This window comes from Salvia splendens, chromosome 12, assembly GCF_004379255.2.
Source record: "Salvia splendens isolate huo1 chromosome 12, SspV2, whole genome shotgun sequence".
Lineage (NCBI taxonomy): Eukaryota > Viridiplantae > Streptophyta > Magnoliopsida > Lamiales > Lamiaceae > Salvia > Salvia splendens.
The window spans coordinates 7,912,130-7,939,662 of NC_056043.1; the positions used below are offsets into that span (position 1 = coordinate 7,912,130).

Sequence of the window (27,533 nt, forward strand, 5' to 3'; positions counted from 1 at the left end):
AATTGGAAAGAGCATGGGGAGTATATTTTTTTAGATAGTTTGTACGTGTGTATATTTTTTTACCATAATTTTAAATTTGAGGTGTGACAAATAACTACCTAATAAGACAACTTGATGCATATATTATGATTTGGAGACTATTTAAGTTGTTTTTTTAATTAATTTAAATAAGTAGAATGAAATTTGAACAATAATAAATGGAATTTCTTCCTTATGTAAACTAGAATTTCCTTTTAATTTATTTTTCTTTAATTTTTTTATTTTATTTTATTTTATGAGTTTTTCTCTTTGAGTTCTCTCTTAAATGATTAATTCATCGAGATTTTTTTATCCGACTTATCAACAGTTTCATTCATCCCTGTTGTGGCTTTAATATTCATTCAGCCCGCCAATCTACCTCTTTCAAGTCTTTTGATGCGTTCTTCGTAGATTCTTCGTCGTGCATCAATCAAGCGACGAAGAATCATATCACAACTGAATTCACGTCACCATCAATTGACCACTGGCAAGCAGCACCGCACCGCAACAACGACTTTGTTTTTCTTGTTTTTTTTTATTTCTCTAACTCTAGCTCTATGTCATCCCCTCTAGTCTCCTTGTGTATATACTTTTTTGTTGTTGATATTGGACAATAAGTTACGGAGTATGAAGTTAGATAATATGCTTTTGAAATAAAATAGAAGTGCATAATTCGATTTATATGTAATTAATAATTATATACTCCCTCCGTCCCACTTTAGGAGTCCCGGTTGAGTTCGGCACGAGTTTTAAGAAATGTAAAGGAAAGTTGGTGAAAAAAGATAGTGGAATGTGAGTCCTACTTTTATATATTAGTTTTATAATAAAATGTGAGTAGAAAAAAGGTGGGTGGAATGTGGGGCCTATTACTAATTATGGAATACTCCAACCGGGACTCTTAAAGTGGGACACTCAAAAATAGTAAATCGGAACTCCTAAAGTGGGACGGAGGGAGTAATAGCATGCAATTATACCCCTTGATGTTACATGGATATGTATGTGTGGTGCTCTATAACTTTTTTTTAAACGTTGTGGTTTGCATGAGAAGCAAGCTCACAAATTCAAGGTTGTTGTCACTGTAACATCATTCATTTTTCTACCTCTTAGCTATTATGGACACATCACGTCTCATGTATATTATAGTGATGAAACATAATTTACTAGTTTAGCCTTCGACATGATTTGAACAAATTTACTATTTATATAATTAAGTGTGCATCTTGTTCTGGATTATCGTCATGTAAACATTGCGTATTATTTTATTTGATTAATTGCTATTTATGTATGCTGGAGTATTATTTTGGACGCATAGATAAAATAATGTGGCAAATGAGCATACGGAGAAAGCTTCGTAGAATGCGTGCACATTGATCAAGTCGTTCAGATCCATTTCTGGAATGAACAACTACGTGAGAGGTGTCTAAATACATCCGTCCAGGTTCATGCTCAATTGTTGACGTTTGTAACGTCCGTAACGGCTTGTAACCCCCGGTGGTTACAATCAAGCCATCATGACACACATAATGGGTGTTGACTCCATCAATTCAAATAAGTGGACTTTGCCTATAAATAGGCATGCATCCATTGCATTCTCTACACAACCACAAGCATAGCATTTGCATAGCTCTCTCCCCCTCTTTGCATAGTCTTCCGTTGAAACTCTGCCATCGCCATCATCCAGTTCGCCGGAGTTTGGCAAAGGTGATGGTTCCTCCGCCGAAAGAAGTTACAATCAGTCCTGAAACGGTTGATTGTATCTTTATTGGATATGCACTTAATAGTGGTGCATATCAATTTGTTGTCTATAAGTCTGAAATACAAACTGTGACTATAGGAACAACAATCAAGTCAAGTAATGACATATTTCTTGAAAAATATATTTCCTCGCACAGACAAGGAAAATATTGTATCTAATTCTGAGAAGAGAATTGAGAATGAAACCACTAGTTCTAAATCAATGGATGAAGAGCCAAAATCGCTCAAGCGAACAAGGCCCGATCCAAATAATACATTACTGCTGGTTTCTGGGATTACAAGAGATAAAAGCCGGGCGTAATACAAACCCAAAGAAAGAATGCAAAAGGAGAAACTGAACTAAAAATTACAACTGAAATTGAAACAGTAACCGTGAATAAGTTTAGCCGAGTCGAGGAGGCCTCTTCCCGCAAGACGAGATACGCCCCGGTAGTGCTCTCGGTTTGGCGTGTCGTCCCCAAAGGTAAAACGGCTACGTCTCTGGTGATGCAGCAAGCTCCGGCGAACTGGATGGAGGAGAGGGCAGAGCTTCGACAGAAACACAATGCAGAGAGAGGGAGAGAGCTTATGCTTGTGTAATGTGTGTCTAATGCAGTGGAATGACTAGCATATAAAAAGATTAAGTTTGGGCTAGGGACAAGCCCAAGCACAAAGACCACCCAAAGACCAATTGCCAAGATCCAAGATCCAAGTTCAAGTCCAAGTCCAAGATCGAGATCGGGACCGGGCCCGGGCCCTGGCCAGAGGCCCGCGGCCGCGACCACGACCACGACCACGACCACGACCACGGGCACGGGCACGGGCTCGGGCTCGGGCGGGCGGACTGCGGCGGCGCGCGCGCGCGTGTGAGCGCGTGTGGGTTCTTTCACCCATCTTGGTCCACTATAATTATTAAGTAACATAAAGTCACTTAATTTAAACACATTAAAATATGTGTTACTTCTCCTATGTGGGATAATTAACACTAGTTAATTATTCCCTAAGCTCCAACTCCAAGCTTTAATTAAAAGCTAATTATGCCCAACTTTAATCCACCATTTCTCACTCACCGGAAATCGGATTTGAGAATGTGAATATACTAAATTTATCTACGTAAAATGTAGATCGATGCTATATCATTTAATTTCACAAAATTAAATGTCTCGTCACTTTTATTATTTGGTCAAAATTCATTGACCGGGCATATTTAATCCATGATTTTTACAATCCCCCACACGAGTGGAAATAGCCGAATGCATATGCATGCAGACACAAGCTCAACCCTTGAGAGGTATATAAGCATAAGGATAGGTAGTTGTTGGCTTTGAACCCTCCATAGTCGACACCATCGAATACACAGGCGGCTTAGTAGCGCGATGCTTTGAACTAATCCCCCATAACGTGCACCGAGACAATGGTGTTAACGCTTAAACACTTCAACCTCATCCGTTCTCACGTTTGTGTCCATTGCGGTCTTGGACATCACTTTGGATTCATAAGTGCATTTTATGAAGCGACCACACTTCGCACTTACATAGGTGATTCTTAGTCAAGTACCTTGCCATACTTGGTCTCTTTGAGAACTCCATCTCTTTGAGATCCTTAAGAACCATTAAAAGTCATAGACTTAGCCTTTACCACTAGGCAAGTTGTTAAGGATGAATTCCTTAACTCGATTCAATTCCTTCATGAAGTCGCGGGAATCTTTGCCCGTCGATCAACGACGTTAGGAATTAGGCTTCTTTGTGAAGAAGAAAGGAAAATTAGCGTAAAAATATCTTATTTCATAAGGAGAGAAATAAAATACACGCCTATTTGTACTAGGACCCTAGGGTTGATTCGACCTACGATCCGGGAAAGAATCAACTAAGAAAACCCGGAAAGGAGTTTATAATTCACTCGACGCAATTAAATTAAATAAGCCCAAAAGTACTAATGATAATAAAATAAAGAAAACTAATAAAAGAAATACTAAGCTAAAGGAAATAAGTCTCGTCCTCCTCATGCATGTGCTACGTCGGCCAGACGGGCCGAAGGTCGGCGCTGCCTACGCGCGCGATCTCTGGCGATGGTTCTCTCCGTCTCCCTGGCTCCTCTATCTCTCGTGTCCACGTCTAATTCTTCTATTGCCTCGTCGTGAGCCGACTCCTCGGGGTGATCGGCCGTCGGTACCGTAACAACTCCCCCCCGATAGCGGCGAACTTGTCCTCAAGGAGCAAGGATGGAAACTGGCGTTGCACCACATCTCTAGGTTCCCAACTCGGATCACCGGCGTCCTCCTCCCATTCCAGCAGCAGCTCCTCCACCGACGTCCCATCGCGCCACACCGTTCGTCGATCCAGCACCCGCAATGGGCGGACCACCGGTCTACCACGCGCGAAGGTAACGGGGAGCGACGTTGTCTCCTTGCTGACCCCCTCAACAAAAGGCTTTAACAGCCCTACATGAAACACGTCGTGCACGCGACTACTCACTGGCAACTTAAGCCTATAAGCCACCTGGCCAATTCGCTCCAACACCTCAAAGGGCCCATAAAATCGCCTCGCGAGCTTCGACGATAAAGGTTTCGCGACGGAATGTTGTCGGTATAATTGTAACTTCAACAACACCATATCCCCGACCTCAAACTCAACGTCCCTACTGTGCTTGTTCGCCGCCTCGCGCATTCTCTGCTGTGCGCGCTCCAGATTTCTTCGAAGCGCCACTATCAACTCCCCCGTTGAGTAATCATTTCTGCTACGTCCGGAGGCGTTGACGCCGGCGGTTGTGCCGTGATGAGTGTGGGGGGGTCGCGCCCGTACAGCGCTTTGAATGGTGATGTCCCCAACCCTTCATGATGGAAGCAATTCAATGCAAGTTCCGCCCACGGCAGAAAATTCGACCATTTGGACGGTCTATCCGCGACGAATGCCCTCAAATACTGCTCCAACCCCCTATTTCGCACCTCCGTCTGCCCATCCGACTGCGGGTGATAGGCGGTCGAGAAATTAAGCTTCGTCCCACTCAAACGCAACATTCCTTCCCAAATGTTATTCAAGAAAACCGGGTCTCTGTCCGACACCAATGTCTTCGGGAACCCATGATGTTTTACCACCGTCTCGATGAACACAGCGGCCACCTTCAGGGCATTGTAGTTCCTTGGTAATGGCGCGAAGGGCGCGTACTTCGTCAACCGATCAACCGCCAGGGGATGGCCATCCTGAAGTAGCACCGCCCCGACCCCAAAATCGGACGCATCAGTCTCCAAGTAGAAAGTCCGGGTGAAATCGGGTAATCGAAGGACCGGAGCCGTTGACATAGCGTCCTTCAATGCTGTGAAGCTCATCTCCGCTTCCGCCGACCATCCAAACGAGTCCTTCTTTAATAACTCCGTCAGAGGACCCGCAATTGAAGCATAATGCTGCACAAACCGCCTGTAGTAGCCCGTCAGACCCAAAAATCCGTGAAGTTGGCGCACCGAGGTAGGCACCGGCCACGCATCGCCTCGATTTTAGACCGGTCCGCCTTTAAGTGCCCCTCCGAAATCACATGGCCCAGATACTCTACCGTTCTACACGCAAAGGTGCACTTATTCAGTTTAACATAGAAATTACTCCTCGCGAGAATAGTAAGTACTTCATTCAGATGGCGAACATGTGCCGGCAGCGTGGGACTGTAGATGAGGATGTCGTCGAAGAACACGATCACGAACTTGCGCAAGAGCGGCCTAAACAAAGTATTCATGGCCGACTGGAAGGTAGACGGCGCGTTTGTTAGCCCGAATGGCATAACCAGGAACTCAAAGTGCCCATCATGCGTGCGAAAAGCGGTCTTATATATGTCCTCGTCACACATCCTGATCTGGTGATAACCGGAACGCAGATCCAACTTGGAAAAGAACCTTGCCGACCCCAACTCATCAAATAATTCATCAGTCGTCGGGATTGGAAATTGGTCGGGAACCGTTGCCGCGTTTAATGCCCGGTAATCAATACAAAAGCGGAACGAGCCGTCCTTCTTCCGGATCAGTAATACCGGCGACGAGAAAGGGCTCTGGCTGGGGCGAATTATGCCTAAGTCCAACATCTCCTTCACTTGTCTCTCTATTTTCGTCTTCTGGAAGTAGGGGTATCTGTAAGGCAGCACGTTAACTGGTTTCGAGTCCGGAAGCAGATGGATCCTGTGATCAAACGGCCGGCGGGGAGGAATTCCTGTCGGCATGCCAAACACCCCATTATGCGCTCTCAGTACTGCCACGATCTCCTCCGGCAATTCGGTTGGAAAAGAAATCGCCGGCTGCTCCTGTAACGCCTCCCGTTGCGGTAACTGGACGAGCTCATAGAGCTCTGACTCGCCGTTAAGAGTGAACAACAACGCAAACTGACGCACGGATACCACACTGGTCGGTGGCGGCACCAACTTCAGAATAATGTGTTCCCCGTTGCGCACAAACTCCAACGTGCCCGTCTCAAAGTCATTCGTCACCCGGCGGAGGGACTTAAGCCACATCCTTCCCAAGATCACGTCCGGTCCGTGGATCGGCAGGATGTGTAAATCCACCATAAAGACGTGGTTCTGAACCACTATCCTCGTCTGTTTGGTCGTCCAAGAACAGAGTAATGACTGGCCGTTCCCCACATAAACTCTAAACGGCCGGACCCGTTGAAGGGGCTGCGCCAGCTTCTCCGCCACGCTGGGATGGAGGAAGTCATGCGAACTACCTGTGTCGACCAAGATCCGTACCTCCGCGGATCCAATTCTACCCGCCAATTCTATGTCGTCCTCTTTTTGTCTCCCCTCCATCGCAAAGATGTGAGAAAGATCCGCGGTCACCATTTGATTTCCCGGAGTAGTCTTCTCATCCTCCTGCACCTCATCCTCAGAGTCGTCGTCCACGCCCATGTAGACCAAGAACTTCCCGCGGCAGTTATGCCCCGGAACCCACTTCTCTGGACAAAACCAACACAGCCCCAAGCGTGAACGCTCCACCTTCTCCGCAGCAGTCAATCGAATCACGGGCAGCTCCGCAAACTCGGGGAATTTCTGCTGCGGGGGCCTATTAATATGCAGTGGCTGAACAGGCTGTTTCTGCTCAAAGCGCGGTCCCCCACGGCACTGAAATCCTGGGGGTATCTGGGGCTTCTCCAAACAACTATCGAAATCCACCGCTAGCGCCATAGCCACGGCCACAGATGCCGGGTACTGGTGACGCACCTGGTTCTTAACCGGCTGAGACAAACCCTCAATGTAAATTGGCAATAAAATATACTCCGGGACGCCCCTGACACGGTTTAGCATCATCTCAAAAGACGCGTTATACTCCCCCAAAGATCCTGTCTGGCACAACTTCGCAATTAACCCGATGAAGTTCTGAAAACATTGCGGATCAAATCGCCTGCGCACATCCGCCAGAAAATCCCACCAGTTCGCATCCGGATTATTCTCGCAGTAATTAAAAATCCACTCCAATGCCTGCCCTTCAAACATCATCACCACATAATGCAGCCTCCATTCTTCCGGCGTACCCATATGCTCAAAATAATATTGCACTCTCGATATCCAATTCGCCGCGTCAGAGCCGTCAAATCGGGGAGCTTTCATCTTCTCGTATCGGGGCTGATCCCCACGCCCTTGATCCCAGCGATTCGAATCCGAGGCTCCCACGCCATCCGTACGCCCCCATGCACCATCCCAAGCCGTCGGATGTTGGTTAAAACGGGGCTCCGATCGGTGCAACGGATTATCCCAAGCCGTTGGTCGGTTGCCACGCACCCTCACTCCACCGGACATGTCCCATGGAGACGCTCCCGTAGGGTTCGCCGTTGGCGCCCCTCGTAAGTGCAAGCCGCCGCCAAACCCTAGATTAGGGTGAGTCGCGACTCCCGTCGCTGCCATGGCCACGGAGCGGTACCGCCCCCCGTCATCTCTCCCTCGCTGCCACTCCGGGTAAGGCGGGTCCGCCTCCGGTCGCTGCGGTTGATGCGCGAGCGACGCCAGGATGTGCTCCAAGGCGAGCGATGGTGGATCAACGGCCCCACTTGGTAGTGGCCGCGACTCCACACCCACGTTGACGCAAGCCGACGTTGCTCTCATCGTTTCCGTGCGATTTCCCACTCGATTCGACATGGATGAATGAGATCGTCAATGAAGGCACCAGTTGTTAAGGATGAATTCCTTAACTCAATTCAATTCCTTCGTGAAGTCGCGGGAATCTTTGCCCGTCGATCAACGACGTTAGGAATTAGGCTTCTTTGTGAAGAAGAAAGGAAAATTAGCGTAAAAATATCTTATTTCATAAGAAGAGAAATAAAATACACACCTATTTATACTAGGACCCTAGGGTTGATTCGACCTACGATCCGGGAAAGAATCAACTAAGAAAACCCGGAAAGGAGTTTATAATTCACTCGACGCAATTAAATTAAATAAGCCCAAAAGTACTAATGATAATAAAATAAAGAAAACTAATAAAAGAAATACTAAGCTAAAGAAAATAAGTCTCGTCCTCCTCATGCATGTGCCACGTCGGCCAGACGGGCCGGAGGTCGGCGCTGCCTACGCGCGCGATCTCTGGCGATGGTTCTCTCCGTCTCCCTGGCTCCTCTATCTCTCGTGTCCACGTCCAATTCTTCTATTGCCTCGTCGTGAGCCGACTCCTCGGGGTGATCGGCCGTCAGTGCAGAATGGATCGTAGATTCATTTTAAAAGAGCAAGTAAGAAGGAAGTTGAAGTCGGTTGTTAGAGTCCTTATGAATGGAGGATTTTTGGGAGTCGAGTGAGGAAGAATTGTGCATTTTTAATAAAAAATCAGGAAGGGGTTCACATTTGTCCAAGGGCTATGAGGAATAAGATTGCTACATCAAACTGGATTTCTAGGAAATACCTAGAAGTCTTGAAGTTTAAACCAAATCTGACTTGTAAAGATTTAGGTAAGGATTTAATGCAGAGGTATGTTGTTGAGGTCTCTAGGTGGAAGCTTTTCTATTCAAGGAGAAAAGCTATTGATTGATTTGTTGATGGGATCTGTGGAAGATCATTATGCCAAGCTGAGGAGGTATGTACTTAAATTGAGTAGAGTTGAAAAAGAAGGTAGGTTTGAACTACATGTCGATGTAGGTGTTGTATTCAAGGCAGTGTACATTGGATTTAGTGGTTTGAGAAAGGGTTTTAAGGAGGGATGTAGGAGTATGATTGGATTGGATTGGATTGGATTGGATTGGATGGGGCTTTCCTGAAGACATACCTGGGTGGCATATTGTTATCGGTAGTGGGAACTGAAGGGAACAATCAAATGTATCCTATTGCTTGGGCAATAGTTGAAGTTGAGAACGAGGTTTGCTGGACTTGGTTCATTAACATTCTAGTGGAAGAGCTGAACTTGGGTGAAGGAGTTAGGATTACTATCATAAGTGATCAGCAAAAGGTATAATCTAAATTGACATTTTACTTTTTCATTCTTTGAACACTTAGCTTACAACTTACACACATACTTATGATTGTAGGGGCTTGAGAATGCAGTAACGGAGCTTATCCCATTGGCTGAGCATAGAAATTGTGCAAGACACATCTATTCCAATTGGAAAAAAAATTCAGAAAGGTCCTAAACTGAAGCAACTTTTATGGAAGTTGGTTAGAAGCACCTATATGCAGGAGTATGAATTGGTATGCCGGGAGTTAGAGAAGGAAGATGGGCAAGCTTTTGCGGATTTAATGGATAAGAACCCGAGCATATTCTGCAAGGCCTTCCTCAAGCCAACACAATGCTCTGATGCTATAACCTCAATAATGTCTGTGAGTGTTTCAATTCATATATTTTGGAGGCTAGAGATAAACATATAATAGACATGTTTGAGGAGATGAGAACAACGCTTATAAAGAGGTTGTACAGAAAGTATGTAGAAGTTGAATCTGTCAGGAGTAGTTCATCCGTGTGTCCAAAAATCAAAAAGAAATTAAATTCAAAGCTATATGAGAGCAGAAATTGTACAACTATACCTGCAATAGGGAGAAATTTCGAAGTTATTCACTTGGATGACAGATTTGTAGTGACTCCTTCAACAAGGCAGTGTGGTTATAGGAAGTGGGATTTAACATGCATCCCTTGTTTGCATGTATTGCTGCTATTAACTTCCTGAAGTGGGATGTGGATGAATATGTCCACCAATACTTTTCAGTGAGCAAGTATAAGGTGGCATACGGGTATGGCCTACCAGCTTTGAATGGGGAGAAACTATGGCCTGTTGTTGAAGGTTTCCAGTCACACCACCACATGTGAGAAAGATGTCTGGTAGACCTTAGAAAGTTAGGAGGAGGGACCCATTTGAGAAGGATCTGGCCAGAACAAACAAGCAAAGGAAGATATGTGTGATGACTTGCAAAAACTTTTTCCAAGAAGGCCACAACTCTAGGGGTTGCAAAAATGAGACTGTTCATTTGCCAGAGAAACCAAAGGTCGGTTTTAGTTTGACTTTAATACATTAATTTGTGTCTTGGTCTAATACATTGTAAACTAATTCAATTTTTGTCATGCAAAAATGGGAAGGCCTCACAAGACGCCATAAGAATCGACATCACATAGTGGCACCACCACGGTTCGAGGGAGAGGTAGGGGAAGAGGGAGTGGAAGAAGAAGGAGGGTTGGACCCAGGGTTTGAGCACGACCGATTAGAGCAGACACGGCTGGAGTTGGATCAACTCAACAGAGTCCAACATGAAGATGTTCTTTGTTTATTTCTATTCTGTTAACTGCTTGGTGTTGTTATGTTTGATAAATTTGGTGATATTTGGGATGTTTTGTTGACATTTGACATATAGTAATATTAAGGATGTGTTCTTGACTTTTGGTGATATTTGGGATGTTTTGTTGACATTTGACATGTAGTAATATTTAGGATGTGTTCTTGATTGCAGCAATTAGGTGAAAAATGCAACAATTGGGCGAAAAATGCAGCATAAGCAAAACGCTCGGACTGTGGTTGAAAATGCCCGGGCTACTTCAGTAAAACGCTCGAGTCCAGTGAGTTCGCCCGGACTGTGGGTAAAAATGTCTGGGCTGCTTCAGTAAAATGCTCGGGTTTCCTGAGATAAACGCCCAGACTGTGCTTGACCTTAGTGTTTGGTAACTTCGTTTTCATAAGTTTTCAATTGACTTGAGATAACCTGGTGAAATTTATTTTCTTCAGGTTTTAGTTGATGAGCTCTCTATACCTACAAGATAAATTCACAATCTGAATGAGCTCTTTATACGATGTCATACAACTATACATCACCACTATATATTATCAGTGCTTAGATTACTAATTGGGGAACATAAAAGGAACTAATCTAAATGGCAACACACATTCTATAGAGCTCATAGAATTAGTTTCCTTGATCACTTAGAATTCCAAACTGAAATTCTCTCAAATTTCAATAATCCATCAAATTTCAACAAAACAAAATCCATAGTTGCATACTACGTTACATTGGAGTTGAAATACATTACACTATTGTATAATTTGGTCTCTTATAATCTAGATTAGAAGCCAGACCAAGACACATAAACACAAAATGACATACTTCAAGTTCTGGTTTTGTGGACGCAAATTTTCAGCTACAATTTGGAGTGATTCAAGTTCAACTTCTTTCGAACAGACTTTCTCCTTTATCGTATCCTGCATAGCAACTCTCGCTTGCAATGCTTTTTGCATGTTGTCCAGCTCCATCTTCATTTTTTGTAAATCGTTCTCTTGATTGGGTGACAAAGATGGATCAATCCAGCGGAAGAACTTGCAGTCATCTTCCTTCCAAATATGGCACCGATAGAAACGTCATCCAGGATTGGCATCCGTCCTCGATGTTACAACTTCAGCTTTAATTTCGTGATTACAAACCACGACTTCGGGCCTTGGCCAACTCCCATGGGTCATATTACACGACGATGTGGACATCCTAAATCAAATCAAATTTATGCTCAAATTAAGTTGTTGAAAATCAAATCAAATTTATGCTCAAAGAGACTCAATAATCTGCAAACTTATGGCCAATGAAAGCATTTCAACTCAAATGAAAAATAATTCAACTTGTTTCTAAAAATTGAATCAATAAATATGTGCTCAATTCATGCCTAAATTAAACTTGTTGGACTTGTTTTTAAAAATGCAACTGCCACCTCTCGAAGTTCGTGGAGATTGTAAACACTCTGAAATTGAATGGTGTCGACGACGACGCCATTAGGGTCTTTCCCTTCTCATTAATTGATTCTGCTAAAGAGTGGTTTGAGTGTCTACCTACAGAGCAAGTCTCCACATGGAAGGATATAGTGGCAGCATTCCTCGATAAGTATTATCTGTCGGGCACCATTCTGAAGTTGAAGAGTGAGATCTTCCAGTTCATTCAAGGCCCCGACGAGCCTCTCTATGAGGCCGTCGCTCATTTCAAAGGCCTCCTTCGCAAGTGCCCCAACCACGGTTTCACCGTGGACCATTAAGCATACTTTACAATGGTTTCACTGAACAAATCTGTGCTATGTTGGATTCAGGGGCCAACGGAGGATTTCTGCGGATGAGTGAACCAGAAGCCATGGCGGTGATTGATGAGTTTGCCACCAACAACAGAGGGTGGTCAAAGGAAAGACATAGATCACGAAGAGCGGCAACCATCAATGAAACCGAGGATAGCTCTTTAGCTAAGGAATTGGCCGAGCTTAGAGTGCGGGTTGATCAAATGAACACATCAAGGAGAGAGGATCTGGTTCCACCGACCTCCGTCATAGCGGTCACCAAACCCAACGCTCCTCCCGTTCCTTCCGAGGATGTCAACTATGTGCAACAAGGAGGCGGTCCCAATAGGCCTTATAGCAACAACAATTATAGCCCTGGTCAGGGGGCGGTAATTTGAACAATTATAATGGGAACCGTCCTCATCCTAACCTTTCATATTCTAACAACAACTTCTTGCAACCCCCTGTGGGATTTAATGAGAGCAAATGTGGGGTAGTTGAGCCCGTGAAGAAGGAAGAGAAGTATGACCAAGGGATCATGAAGATCTTGAAGTTGACATTATATGTGTGTGGTTTACATGAATTGTATATGTAGTTGATATTATATGTGTGTAGTTGACATAAATTGTATATGTAGTTGGACAAAAAAAATAAAAGAATTTTTTTAATTAAAAAAATAAAAAAAAAAACAAAATTAAAAAAATAATAATAAATTAAAATTAAAAAAAGTATTTATTGAATAAAATGTACCATGAAATTACCATTCTTCCCTTTCATAATTAATTAATCTAAAAATATTTTCCATGTGGTAAATTCTGGACCACTCGTTTAATAAAAAAAGAGTGGCTGATAATGCATATCAATTCTCAATTATGCTAAAAAATCTCAATTGATCACAAGCCCTATATACAATTAATGTCAACTATAAGTTGTTGACATTTGATGTGCAGACTATTTACATTTGATGTACAGGCTATTGACGATAATACCCCCAAGTTGACATAATCTACTTGCAGTTGACATTTCGAAAATGTTGTGGATGAGTGGCTGAAAATGCATCTCAATTCTCAATTAAGCTAAAAAATCTCAACCTAACAGGACCATATATATATATATATATATATATATATATATATATATATATATATATATGTATGTATGTATGTATGTATTTATTTCCTTTTTCCATATTTCCTCATATTTCCTTCTTCATCTTAGCCGTTGATTTACTATATCCTATGGCCTAAATTAGTGGGTTTAATCATTTAAATTAATCAGTAAAAAAACTGAAAAGGGCTAAAATGGTAATCAAATTATTTGTTGGTTATGACAACTTCCTTAATTTACTCATCTCAAGATCTTTACGTTTATTCTCCTTCTTCCAATTGATTTTTTGCTGCAGACTTGAATTACTCCATTCTTCACTCTTCAATTGATTTTTCCTCTCAAGATCTTCACGGTTTTTCTCCTTCTTCCAATTGATTTTTTCGCTGCAGACGTGAATTACTCCATTCTTCACTCTTTAATTGATTTTTTCGATCAGCCACTCTTTCCAATTATCGAATCTCCGTTCACATTTCCTCATTGGTACTATCGTTTGTTGCCGGCAGTGTAGAGATCGTTGTTCTCTCAAAAATGGAAGAATGTAATTAAGCGCCGCGTTCGTTTGTTTTGTATCGATTGTGTTAATAACAATAAAGATCAGTCCGAATAGTCGGTTGTTGGTGAGCAAGTCCGATTATTCTGATTAATCGCTCGTTGTTTATGTATCGGTTGTGTTTAAACATGTCCCGTGATGGAGGATCGCGTGTATGTGAGAATTATTAAGGGTGTAGATATCGGCCTGGATATGGTTGTAGTTTAAAAGATACGAATAATGCACCACATGTTAACTAGTAATGGATATTATTGACTATATAATGCTCAATATGTGAACCGCAATGCATACGAATAAGATGCGTCGTGTTTCGTTATTTGGCACACGGTTATTGTTTATCCTAAGGGTTTAATTAGTTGATGGGCTTGGGTTTAGTAGCGACGTCTAAAAAAACGGATACATATAATGCACCAAATGAGTATGCATAATGATATCTACTGTCTGTATAATGCATAAAACGTTGGAGGACGTAATGAAGGACCTCGAGTATGCCTCATTCATTTAGGTTTTTGATGTTCCTTGTTTAGATGCTTGGAACACGTTACTTGTTTACCCCAAGGGTTTAATAAGCATAGGGGCTAGGGTATAGTACTTACATATATAAATCACGTATTTTTGTAATTAAATTTTTTTACCGAATAAAGTTAAGAAAAAGGTTGCACGGTTACATATAATGCACCAACTGAAAGTGCATAATGAAATTTATTGTCTGTATAATGCATAATACGTTGGAGGAATTAATGATGGACCGCGAGTATGCCTCATGAATTTAGTGTTTTTGATGTGCCGTGTTTAGATGTTTGGAACACGTTACTTGTTTACCCCAAGGGTTTAATAAGCATAGGAGCTAGGGTATAGTACTTACATATATAAATCACGTATTTTTGTAATTAAAATTTTTTACCGAATAAAGTTATGAAAAAGGTGCACGGTTACATATAATGCACCAACTGAAAGTGCATAATGAAATTTATTGTCTATATAATGCATAATACGTTGGAGGAATTAATGATGGACCGCGAGTATGCCTCATGAATTTAGTGTTGTTGATGTGCCGTGTTTAGATGTTTGGAACACGTTACTTGTTTACCCCAAGGGTTTAATAAGCATAGGGGCTAGGGTATAGTACTTACATATATAAATCACGTATTTTTGTAATTAAAATTTTTTACCGAATAAAGTTATGAAAAGGGTGCACGGTTACATATAATGCACCAACTGAAAGTGCATAATGAAATTTATTGTCTGTATAATGCATAATACGTTGGAGGAATTAATGATGGACCGCGAGTATGCCTCATGAATTTAGTGTTTTTGATGTCCCGTGTTTAGATGTTTGGAACACGTTATTTGTTTACCCCAAGGGTTTAATAAGCATAGGGGTTAGGGTATAGTACTTACATATATAAATCATGTATTTTTGTAATTAAAATGTTTTACCGAATAAAGTTATGAAAAAGGTGCACGGTTACATATAATGCACCAACTGAAAGTGCATAATGAAATTTATTTTCTGTATAATGCATAATACGTTGGAGGAATTAATGATGGACCGCGAGTATGCCTCATGAATTTAGTGTTTTTGATGTGTCGTGTTTAGATGTTTGGAACACGTTACTTGTTTACCCCAAGGGTTTAATAAGCATAGGGGCTAGTGTATAGTACTTACATATATAAATCACGTATTTTTGTAATTAAAATTTTTTACCGAATAAAGTTATGAAAAAGGTGCACGGTTACATATAATGCACCAACTGAAAGTGCATAATGAAATTTATTGTTTGTATAATGCATAATACGTTGGAGGAATTAATGATGGACCGCGAGTATGCCTCATGAATTTAGTGTTTTCATGTGCCGTGTTTCGATGTTTGCCACACGTGTCTTGTTTACCCCAAGGGTTTAATAGGCCTAGGGGCTAGGGTATAGTACTTACACATTAATAACAACGATGTAAAATAGCGCGCGGTTGACTTATATATAAATCACGTATTTTTGAAATTTACATATTTTAGTAAACATAATGCATAAATTATGTTCCATAATGCATAGTCTATACTACACTATGCACATATGAACTGCTAATGCATTGTCTCAACATGAAAATGCACATGTGTTACACACAAAATGTATTAAACTATATAAATAATACAACGCATATAATGCAGACAATACTACAAAAAAATGCAAGATTACAGTTCCACAATGCATTGCCCCCACAACATAATACAAAAAACTCATCCCGACTGAGCATATATTACAGACGATCACTCTTTCATCCCATAATCTGTTTTTGTTCACCTTCACATGCGGACGTACTAGGGACACCCTCTGCCAACCTATCCCTCAACTTCTTAGCCAATGCAACTGGAATAACATCATCAACTGCATTGTCGATTTCTGATCTTAGCCGTTTCTCTGAAATTGAACAAACAAAGTAATCTATCATAACATTTTCAATAAAGTAGACTACATAATGCTTACAGATGTTTACATATATTAATGCATATATCATATGGATTAATGCATAACACAACCTCATAATGCATTAAATATTACTGATAATGCATTTTCTTAACATGAAAATGCACATGTGTTACACACAAAATGTATTAAACTATATACATGATACCACTCATATAATACAGACAATACTACAAAAAAATGCACTATTACAATTCCCCAATGCATTGCCCATACAACATAATAAAAAAAGCTCATCCTGACTGAGCATATATTACAACACATCCAATACCTTATCTAATGCATATTTTAGTAAACATAATGTATAAATTATGTTCCATAATGCATAGTCTATACTTCACAAAATGTATTAAACTATATAAATAATACAACGCATATAATGCAGCCAATACAACAAAAAAATACAAGATTACAGTTCCACAATGCATTCCCCACAACATAATACAAAAAATCATCCTGACTAAGCATATATTACAACACTCCCAATACCCTAAGTAATGCAAAATTTAGTAAACATAATGCATACATTATGTTCCGTAATGCATAGTCTATACTAAAATATGCACATATGAACTCTTTCCTGTGTTTAGTCACCACACCACACAACATGGATAATGCGGGATCAACAGAGTTGCTAATAATATTTCACACAATCAACAAATAAGATATTGAATTGCATAAGGTTCGACGCAAATTTTACCTACAACCTCTGATGCTTGTGAGAGCGGTCGACCTCTCTTAGGCATTTTGGATCTGCCAGAAAACAAAAAAACATAAGACACCAGAATTCATGTCTATTTAACCGAACCCAATATCTACACGACAGATTCAGAGAAAACCATAAACTAACAACAAGTTATTTCTGAAATTTATGAGCCTAGACATATTCAAAGTTTCAATTTTAACTTTTCGGCTCTGCAAAATTGCGAAAAAAAAAATACTGAAATCCCTTTTCAAACATACCTAGTCGAAAGGTGTCGGTGTTTTGGAGCAGATGTTAGCGCCGGTGGCTAGTTGTCGTCGAACTCTTGGTAGAATGCTGCTAATTCTTCAAACACGGCGACGGGGAGTGAGATCTAGGGTTTTCGGTAGTGGAGAGAGTGGAGGGAGTGGTTTCGGATGTGTGAGTAATGAATGAGAAAGATGAAGAGACGGATTGTTTCAAATCCCTTGAAATTCGCACTTACCAAAGTATGGAGGTTCAATTTCTGCCGAATGTCTATATTACCCCTGTAATGCATAGAAACACCCTCTATAATGCAACGCGGAACTAGATTTGTAGAATCAATCTGATCCGTTGATGCATAAGATCTAACGCGTAATATTAAGAAGAGAAAAGGATCTTAGGGATGAAAAAGAGAATAATGTTCCCCTACACATATATGTATATATACATATATGGGAGCATTAAGCACCTATTGCCCCCATAGTGTTAAGTTCCAACTTAATACTAGCCATTAGATTATGATGATGGACTGATTAGATTAGTAGGAGATATGAGGGTCTGTTTTACATTATTAGGTGAAATTGGTACATTATAGGGTTAGAAATGTAAACAATCCAATATTATCTTCCGTTTCAAAACTGCAAGCCCGAAAATTAAGCGTGATTTTTGGAACAATGATTGATATTCTAGTTCCGCACTCTCTCTCTCATCATAAACGTCTCCTCCATTTCCACTATCGATCAAAACCCTCCCCCAATTCCACTCTCGATCAAAACCCTAGCCGCCGCAAACTATATAAGAAATACCGCACTACCACTCGTTTGGCGACATAAATACTACTCCCTCCGTCCCAGCCTAAGTGAGACGTATTCCTTTTTGGTACGTCCCAACCTAAGTTAGACATTTCCTTTTTTGGCAACAATCAACTCACTCTTCTCACCTACTTTATCCTCTCATCCCTCCTACTTTATCCGCTCTCTTTCTCTTTCTCTTTTTTACTTTATCATCTCTTACTTTTTTCTCCCTTTCTCTTTCTTACTTTACTCTCTCCCTTACTTTACTATCAATAATTTAATTCATTAAACACCACTACCTAAATTCTTGTGCCAAAATAGAAACGTCTCGCTTAGGCCGGGACGGAGGGAGTACTTAATCTTGGCATTACTCTGTCATTTTGATATTTCTCCTCAGTGTACGGTTTATTTGGCGACGATGACGAAGCCGATGTCAACCATTTCTACAATGGTGAAAATCCGGTAAGTTTTCCACCGTCGATTTTCAAAATATCTGCAGAATTTTTGGAAAATTGTGGTCTTTATTTGTGTAGTTTAGTTTGTAGTGTTGATTATTGTTAGGGTTTTGCTCATTATCGAGGAGTAACGGTTGTTTATGGTGAAGCATGTGTAATTGGTTGTTACTGGTAAAGCATGTGAACCATTTCTATAGAGGGTTTGGTTCGTTGTTGTGAATTTATATTTCTCTATTGCTCGATTTCTTTATTGGTTGTTTGGTGTGTGCCTGATAAATTCCTTACTCACTTTTTTAGTTGAGAATTATAGAAGATCGAACTGAGAAAATGGTAAAAAGAGGACGATTGTTCAAGAGCCAACCAACTGAAATGCAGATGATCGAATGTGTAGTTTCAGTAGACGTTGCTACATTGTTTCTGGCATTTTATACATTATTTTATACTCGTAATCCAAAATAATTGGTATTGTATTATGCCTTTTACATGAACGGATTTTCTGGCTGTGGCCTGCTCTTCTACATTTTATAGACACATATTTACATTATTTCGTACTCATAGGCTACATTATTTGCATTTTTTATGGGATGGACACTAATTGACACATTGTATGATTACAGAAAATGTGATACATTATACTCATAAATATGTACATTATGTTAAAAATAATGTACGACATAATTATTTGTTACATTATATGGTACATTATACTCATAAATATGTACATTATATGTATTCATTTTTACTGACAGTTGCATATTGAGGTACACATTGTATACATTAATTAGGCAAAAATTTACATTATCTACTAGATATGCCCTACATTATGTTTTACTGAAGCACTATTGTATTAGATACATTGTTTAAACAATTAATTACATTAGTTCAGACTAAATTACTACATTGTTGATAGTTTTCAGAAGTACATTGATGGAAAACATTAGATTAGTCCTCGATATCTGCTACATTAATACGTGTTATGGTAGTTTGAGTTACATTGGTGAACATGTTTTGTACATTACGTAAAATTGATTATCTACATTATTATTTGATGTACTTTTATTTGATGTTGCTTATAGTGTAATCTTCTCGTACTTTTGTTTGTAGTCTAATTTCCTCAATGTCAATATTTTTGAATAGGTACAAAGCGCCCAAAAAATCTTGGTGATGAGAACTTTGAGGAGGACATGCAACCTTCCCCAACCCATGATACATTATATGTGCATAATTGTACATGAGTTCAAAATATCATTCACTGCGACCTTATGTAGCTATATATGTGCATACATTATTCATTGATTTAATTACATTAATGTATGGGATTTATACATTCAAATACCATTTTCATACATTAACATCGACATTAAACTAATTCTTTTGTACATTAAACTAAGTGTTTTGTACATTACAAAAATATATTCGTACATTAAGTTCTGTATGAAACCAAAACCAAAGGATAAAAACAGAAAATATAGGAAAGTGTTGGTAATATGTCTTAGCCAAATTGATTGTTAAACCCTAAGGGAAAAGAGTTATCTTCCTGCTCTTGGTGACGTTTTCGTTAGTCGGTCGGTACTACAGCCTAGCCTGATGGATTGCTAAACCCAAAAGGTATTGATGCAACGTGCTACAAGACATGAAACTAAGCCTTTTGTACATTAAACTAAGTCGTTCGTACATTACTAAACCATATTCGTACATCATGTTCCTTGTGAAACCAAAAACCCAATGGATACAAACAAAAATTATAGGAAATTGTTGGTAATATGCCCTATCCAAATGGATTGCAAAAGCCTATAGGAATGGCTCTAACTCCCTTCCCGTGGTCAAGATTTGTTAGTGAGTCGTTACTATACCCTACATTAATTCTTTATTTAGTTACATTATTAATAGATTAGTAGACATTAATTGCTTGATTTTGTACATTATACATGTTAAAGGATGTATACACTAAATTAGATTAATTACTAACGGGGAGATTTATTTTTATTTATTTTTTTATTATTTTTTTAATCTTATATGTTGTTCGAAATTTCTCTAGTTGTATTATTAGTCAAACAATTTTTAATGTTTAAATAACATTTGAACCTATGGCAACGATTGAAATATATTGTTAATAGACATGATCAAAAGAATATTTATTAAAACAAAATTAATTCGAATCTGGAGACTCGTTCTAGATGAATTTTTTTGGTAATAAACAATTACAGTTAATCTACTTTAATAATATAAGAGAATGAATTAAACGTATTTTGCTGATCTTTGAGGGAGTAAATCAAGGAAACTACCATAACAGAATTTATTAAGGGTACCAAAAATGACCTTTTCGAAATTTTTAAATATTTTAATTAAATACATGTGGCACTATTTTTGGCCATTAGATCTTCAAATTGTGAGGCTGAGAATTAGTTGGAAGAATGAACAATAATTAGAAAAAGGAATTGAATACATCCATATATATATGTATGGATGTATTCATTTCCTTTTTGTAAGTTTTGTTCTTTGTTCTTTTTAATCACAGCCCCACGATTTTGTCATCCGACGGTTAGATTGGTGCCACGTGTCATTTAATAATGCAGATTTTCAGTTGAATAATGCACACCGACTAATAATGCACCATTATAGTGTAATAATGCAGATCATCTGGACCGTTGATGAATGAGATCTAACGGCCCATATTAAGAAGAATAAAGGATCTAAGGGATGAATAGAGGAATAACGCTCTCATATATATATATATATATATATATATATATATATATATATATATATATATAGGGTTGTGTTAAAGATAGAACCATTCTTAAGTATAGAACCTAGAACTCTACATATTTTATTCATTGGATGAGGAAAAAATGACGGTCAAGATTAAAAATCATACATATTAGACTATGTTTTCACGACATTCCGGACTCAACATGTGAAAAAACTCACATGTTGATGGAAGAATGAATGAAACGAAGAAGAGTCCATGCATGCTTTATTTTTTCACTTCTCTGCATTCACCCATTAATAATAGTTTTGGTTGTAATGGGAAGTTGCTGTGCAAATCAACACCATTGGATTAAAAGATCTAACGACCTCCGTTTGGCATTTGTTCTACGTTTAAGAATGGTTCTATCTTGATCACAATCCTATATATATATATATATATATATATATATATATATATAACATGTAGCGGCCGCTGCACAATCCACAGCGGTCGCTACCTTTTTACACGTGTGCAGGTACGGGCCGGGCCCTAGTGCGGGCCGCAGCGGCCCGGGAGAGCGCGCCGTTTTTAGAAGACCTGCAGCGGTCGCTGCGCGAGAGTCAGTGACGCGAAAACTGCCTATAAAGGTATGTTTTCTCATTTTCTTCATATTTTCTCTCCATTCTCTCTTGCACACGACTCCAACTCAAATTCATCATCGATTACACACACCCACACTCTCATTCATCCATTGCATCTCAATTCTCAAGCTTTCGTCAAGCAAATTCACTCCAACACAAGGTATGAATCCTATCTTTAATTTCTGAGCTTAGTTCCAATTCTTTCATGGATTTTGGCTTTCTTTTGTTGAATTATTCGGATGAAAAGCATGTTTTAGTGTGGGGGATGAGTGTGATGATGTTTCTACTTGTTTTTCATGATTAGATTTTTGCCTAGGGTGGTGAATTGCTGGTTTTGGTTGGTGAATTCTCTCTTGTTCTTTATTGTTTATAAATTGCAATCATGTTCATAGCATTGTGAGGCTATTATTACTTCCATAAATTGCAATACATGTGTAGATTATAGAGATTGTTATTTTGTGATATCTACGTTGATACGTCGCTGCATGGGGGATTAATTCACGTTGGGGGATGGGTTGTTATAGTTCTTTTGTGTTGGTATTGATTTACATGTTCACAAGCTACATTTTAGAACACATATTGATACAAACTTGCACTTCTTTGTTGATTTTTTATTTATGTTTGGTTGAGTGCAAATTTGGGGGAAACCCTTGTTTGTCAATTTGTTTGGTGCTCTTCTAAAAGCTTGATTTTCTTTGTAGGAAGATGACAATAAGAGGCAAGCCCGAAAACACGAAGAGCTATGGAATTAGCCTTCCGTTGGATGTCCACAAGGCAATGTGGAAGAAGGTCTCGGCTAGAGATACGATGCCTTCTCTGTACCCTCACAAGCTTCCCCCGCCACCTTGGGTATTATTGAAGATTTTTGGCCGTTGTGTAACGTCGGGGACGGGAATGGTTTAAGCCACATGTTCCAAGGGAGGTGGCCGTCCTATAGGAGACTCACACTCGAGTTTCTTAGCACCCTCAAGGTGCACAAAAACTGCCATTCCCGCATCCCCGAGACGATAGACTTCCGCCTCAGCAACCGCAACCATTCCTTCTCCATGGAGGATCTCTGCGAGGTGTTTAAATGCTACAACCTCAACCCCAGCGAAGAAGTGGAGTACGACTACTTCGATGTTTGGGGTGCCATGACTATCAAGGGGGAAGACTTTATCCCGTCTTATGCCAAGTCTTCCTCCATCCGCAACCCCGTCCTTAAGTACCTCCACCGAGCTATGACTCAATTGATATTTGCTCGGACCAACGGTGGAGGCGTCTCCCAAACCGAATTGGATGTGATGTGGAGTCTCCTTAACAAGAAGGGGATCAACTTTGGGATCCTTTTCACCATTGATAAGGCTCATTTCATGCATCGGTTTAAGGGTAAAATGTACTCTACTTGATCGGTTTATCGTGCAAAGCAAGTGTTAAATGTGCAGGAATGCCGCTTGACCAAGGCAACAAGGCCAAACTGATCCAGCAAGTACAATAGGCGAAAAATGCCAGATTTCGGGGGAAGTTGATCAAGGGGAGTAATCAAGCAGTTAAGGAGGGGACCACTGGATGTCAGAAGAAGGACACGCGAGGCTATGAGCTGGATGGTGCGCAGCATTCTGTTATCAAGGACGACGTTCTAGAAGGGGACACGTGCTGGAATATGAAGCGCGAGGACGGGGTTGAGTCACGATTCTGTTGCTGAAAAGCGTCGTCATTCTAGAAGAAGAGTACGTAGCAATTAATGAGTCGTTCACTCTCAGCATGAGCGAATATTCCCTGCCAAGATCGTTATCCAGCTGGAGGTCGTGCCGAGCCTATAAATAGAGGATGTGCCACCACATGAAGAGAGATCTGATCCTTTACTTTCCGTCTAGTTTAGCTTAGTTCTCTAGTTTAGTTCAGTTCTCTAGAATAGCTTAGCTTAGCTTAGAAAAAGTAATGCTTAGTTAGAAAGGACGATTGAAGAAGCGCTGCAGAATACTTGCTATCTGTCGGCGTAGTCTTAAGTTTCCCGCCGAGGCTCTTCTCGGTTTTACTTGCTTTCGTAGTTTCCAGAGTGTTAGCTTAGTTTAAATTTCGCGTTGTAATGAGTTTAGTTTTAATCGAAGTTATTTCCGTTTTCATCCTCGCATTTACTGCTTTCAGTTTCGTTATGATGCACTTGCCCCATTAGTTAAATTTACCTTGTTCAAGTTAGTCAGTTTAATTCTGCCTAGAGTAAAATCAGTAGTTAAAAACTCCCAAGTTAAAGCGTGGCAGCAGCCAACCCCCTGTTCACTATTCACACACTTGATACACCAACTTCTCCGTGGGATCGACCCCGAACTTGCCACTTTACTGTTAAAGTAGTGCAAAATTGGGAGCTATAAATTACTTTGGTAGGTGAACGAGCGAAAGTGAGATCGACTTGATCAAGTGGTAACGATATTTGCTAAGTGATCCAACCGGTTCAGTTATCTTTCCATATAACTTGGTCCGAATTCGCTTGTCGTTCTAAGCCTCTCACCAACCATCTATGTCGACCATATCTCGAAGAAGGACGGGAGCACCATATGTTGCGGGGGCTTGATCACGGCGATTGCCGAACACCTCGGCATCCCAACCATGGACTTCACTCCGAACATGGGTGAGATGTACATCACCTATGAAATGCTTTTTGCGGTGGGGCTTTTGAAGACCTGCTCAAGTGGGCAAGCTTTCTTTCTCCAAGTGGGGTGGGATCACTTTCCCGTTCCAATCCCATATTTGACTAAGGTCGACACATGGGACAACAAGGCTAATTGGAAGCTCGACACCGCCGCCCACCGGACAGCCATTGAGGCTAACCCCATTCAAGGGGAGTTCAAGAAGAGAAACATGCTGTTGCGTACCCCCATCTTCGACCCCGATGAGGACTCCGCCTTCGATGCAATCGATCAATACCATGAGGGCGGAGAGCATTCACATGCTCAAGGAAGTGGGGCGCCGCCTAGACCTACCCAAAGTTTACCGAACCAGAGGTTAAAATCGAAACCGTAACTGTCGGATACGGTTCAGAACCAAAATTGTGAGAATTTATCCGAGCTGAAACTGTCGATTTTTGAACCGTGGTTCGGTTCAGGTTCAAAAATATTCGAACCGAAATCGTGCCGGAATCACCGATTACGAGCGGTTCCAAACCGGAACTGCGAAAAAAAAACCACCAAAAAACCGTGAAACCAAGCCAGAACCGCAAAAATCCGACAGTTCGGAACCGTGAAAAAACCGTAAAAAAAAACCACTGGAAAACCGCTGGTTCGGAACCGAAACCAAAAATGACGGTTTTGGAACCGGAACTGAAATCGCAAAACACCCTCGTGGTTCGGTTCCGGTTCGGCAATTTCCAAAACTGGAACCGGCGGTTCTGAACCGTAACCGCCGGTTCCGGAATCGTGGGCACCTCTAGTGCCGCCGCAAGAAGAAGAAGAAGAAGAAGAAGAAGAAGAAGAAGAAGAAGAAGAAGAAGAAGAAGAAGAAGAAGAAGAAGAAGAAGAAGAAGAAGAAGAAGAAATTGAGGGCCACTGCCGCCGCAATAGGAGGAACCGCCGACGAGGGAGGCCGGATCCTACCAAAGAGTTTCAAGCTGATACCTCCGCCCAACTAGGAGAAATGTTCTCCTATATGCAAAACATGTCCAACACTTGGGACAACCGTTGGACGGAGCAAAAACAAGCCAATGCCTTCAATCAACAAGGATGGGCGGCACAAGGCGAATGGCGGTCGGCGGAGCAAAACTTTTGGGAGCATCAACAGCTAGAGGATATTCATCAACGTCAACATATCGCCGAGCTCCAAAGGATGGCCGCCGAGGCTCGAGATGAGCGCCACGCCATGAAGGGCGAGATCACCTATCTCATTGGCGCTTTTGAAGACCTCAATGCTCGTTTCCCACCTCCTCAAGAATGAAGAAGTCAAGCTCATGACTTTAAATGAGCACTTGTGTCATATTTATTTTTGTTTTAAGACACTTTTATTTTTTTGTTTTGACAATTTTTTCTTAAGTTTTTGAGTACTTTTTGGTATAATTTTCGTTTATGTGTTAATGAAAAAATTTCGCAGGTTTCTGGACTCTTGCCAGCGACCGCTGCAGTGTTCGCAGCGGCCCGCTGGCCACCTTCTGGAAAGGTTCTGACTCGTCGCAGCGACCGCTAGTAGACACCCAGCGACCGCTGCCCAAATGCAGTTTTCAGCGTGATTTTTTTCGAATTTTTTGAATTTTCGCCCCGTCCAGCCACTACGCGAAATTTTTCAAGGTATGTTTTCTTTTTAAGTAGGTTACTCACGTCCCTACCGACTCTACAAACTTATTTTACACTTTGTTGTAAATAAGTTTGGAGGGATGAAGTGGTGGACCGTGATTTTAGGATTTTGTTTTAGATTTTTAGTTAAAGTTTTTATTTTAAAATCCCGAAGGTGAATCCATGTCATGAACTTAACATGAAGAATTTAGAAACACGCATGCTTAGGGATACATTAGACCGAGTTGCCAATGATATTAAATTCTTTTCATCTTTGATTAAGTATGGCTTGACGTCTTGATATGATGGTTTGGTGAAAAGGTGCATAATTAGTTAATTGCTTGTTTGCCTTGAATCATGCTTATACCTTATGAGAATTGAGCCTAGTTTCTTTCTTGTGTGATTTATCTGCATTCATGTATATGTTTCTAGAACTTGCTCCAAGTTTGCCTAATTTTACATAGTGTTTAAGTTGATTTAGAAGGATGTTAGGCCATCTTTTTTTGGCTACTTTTATACCCAAATTTTCGACCCTCTCAATTTTTCCCTTTGTAGCCAATTTTGAGCCTTTACGCCTATTCTTTGGAAGTCAAATTAATGGGGACAATTCCTTGGGTTAGTATATTTAGTTTTTATTATCTTTTGTAAAGGAATTGGAGAGATAAGGAGGAAAATTGTAAACAGTAGTGTGCTTAAGTTTAGAAAAGTGCAAGTTGTGAAATAGAAAAATTCAAAATGTGTGCTTGATATAGAAAGGATGCTTATGAGAAGAAAAGAAAAAGAAAGAGAAAGAAAAGAAAAGAAATCTTAGGATTGGAAAGGTGTGTTGAAGGAGAAAAATAAGTGTTAAAAGTGTCTTGGGTTTTTAGAAAAGTAGAGTCATTTTTACTCTACTTGGGATATTTTTATTTTTGAGTCACTTTTTAGCCAAATATTTCTCACTTACCAAAGAGCCTACATTACAACAAAAATAAAGACCTTTAGGACTTTTAATGCTTAATCACATCTAATAGAGGAGGGATTAGACTTTGAGCAAGCCTATAGTAAACTTTGCATGATGCATGATTTGAGTACTATACACTTTACCTTTATACACTTTGAGAGTAAGAGAAAGAATCACTTCCCATCTTTGGAAGTTTACCACATGTGAGTGCATGAATTCAAGTGTTCCACGAGTTAGTAATGAAAGTGCACTAATAAGCCTTGGTTGATTTGATTGCGTTAATACATACTTGATCTTTCTATTTCATAATTTGAAGCAATTATGACGTCTAGTCCTCGTACATTTCGTGCCTCTATTTTGTGTCTCTATTGTTTTGTTTGAGGACAAACAAAAATGTAAGTTAGGGGGAGTTGATACGCTCGGATTTTGCATTGTTTTAATGCCTTTATTTGGTCCATTTTTAATGTCAAAA

At 40.4% G+C, this 27,533-nt stretch overlaps 1 protein-coding gene across 1 annotated transcript; it reads right to left on the bottom strand.

The window, feature by feature from the left end:
• Positions 1-4,459: 4,459 nt before the first annotated feature.
• On the bottom strand, positions 4,460-7,824 carry LOC121757475. Its single transcript, XM_042153015.1, has 3 exons — positions 5,368-7,824; positions 5,249-5,302; positions 4,460-5,152 (listed from the first exon to the last, which is right to left on the bottom strand). The coding sequence occupies exons 1-3, from the start codon at positions 7,822-7,824 to the stop codon at positions 4,460-4,462; spliced, it is 3,204 nt and encodes a 1,067-aa protein (XP_042008949.1).
• Between the last annotated feature and the right edge of the window lie 19,709 nt (positions 7,825-27,533).

Coding starts and splice junctions, on each gene's coding strand:
- LOC121757475 (XM_042153015.1), bottom strand. CDS start 7,824: ATGAGAGCAACGTCGGCTTGCGTCAACGTGGGTGTGGAGTCGCGGCCA. Junction 5,303..5,367: donor ATGTTCGCCATCTGAATGAA/GTACTTACTATT, acceptor CTTTGCGTGTAG/AACGGTAGAGTATCTGGGCC. Junction 5,153..5,248: donor GGGCACTTAAAGGCGGACCG/GTCTAAAATCGA, acceptor CGGTTTGTGCAG/CATTATGCTTCAATTGCGGG.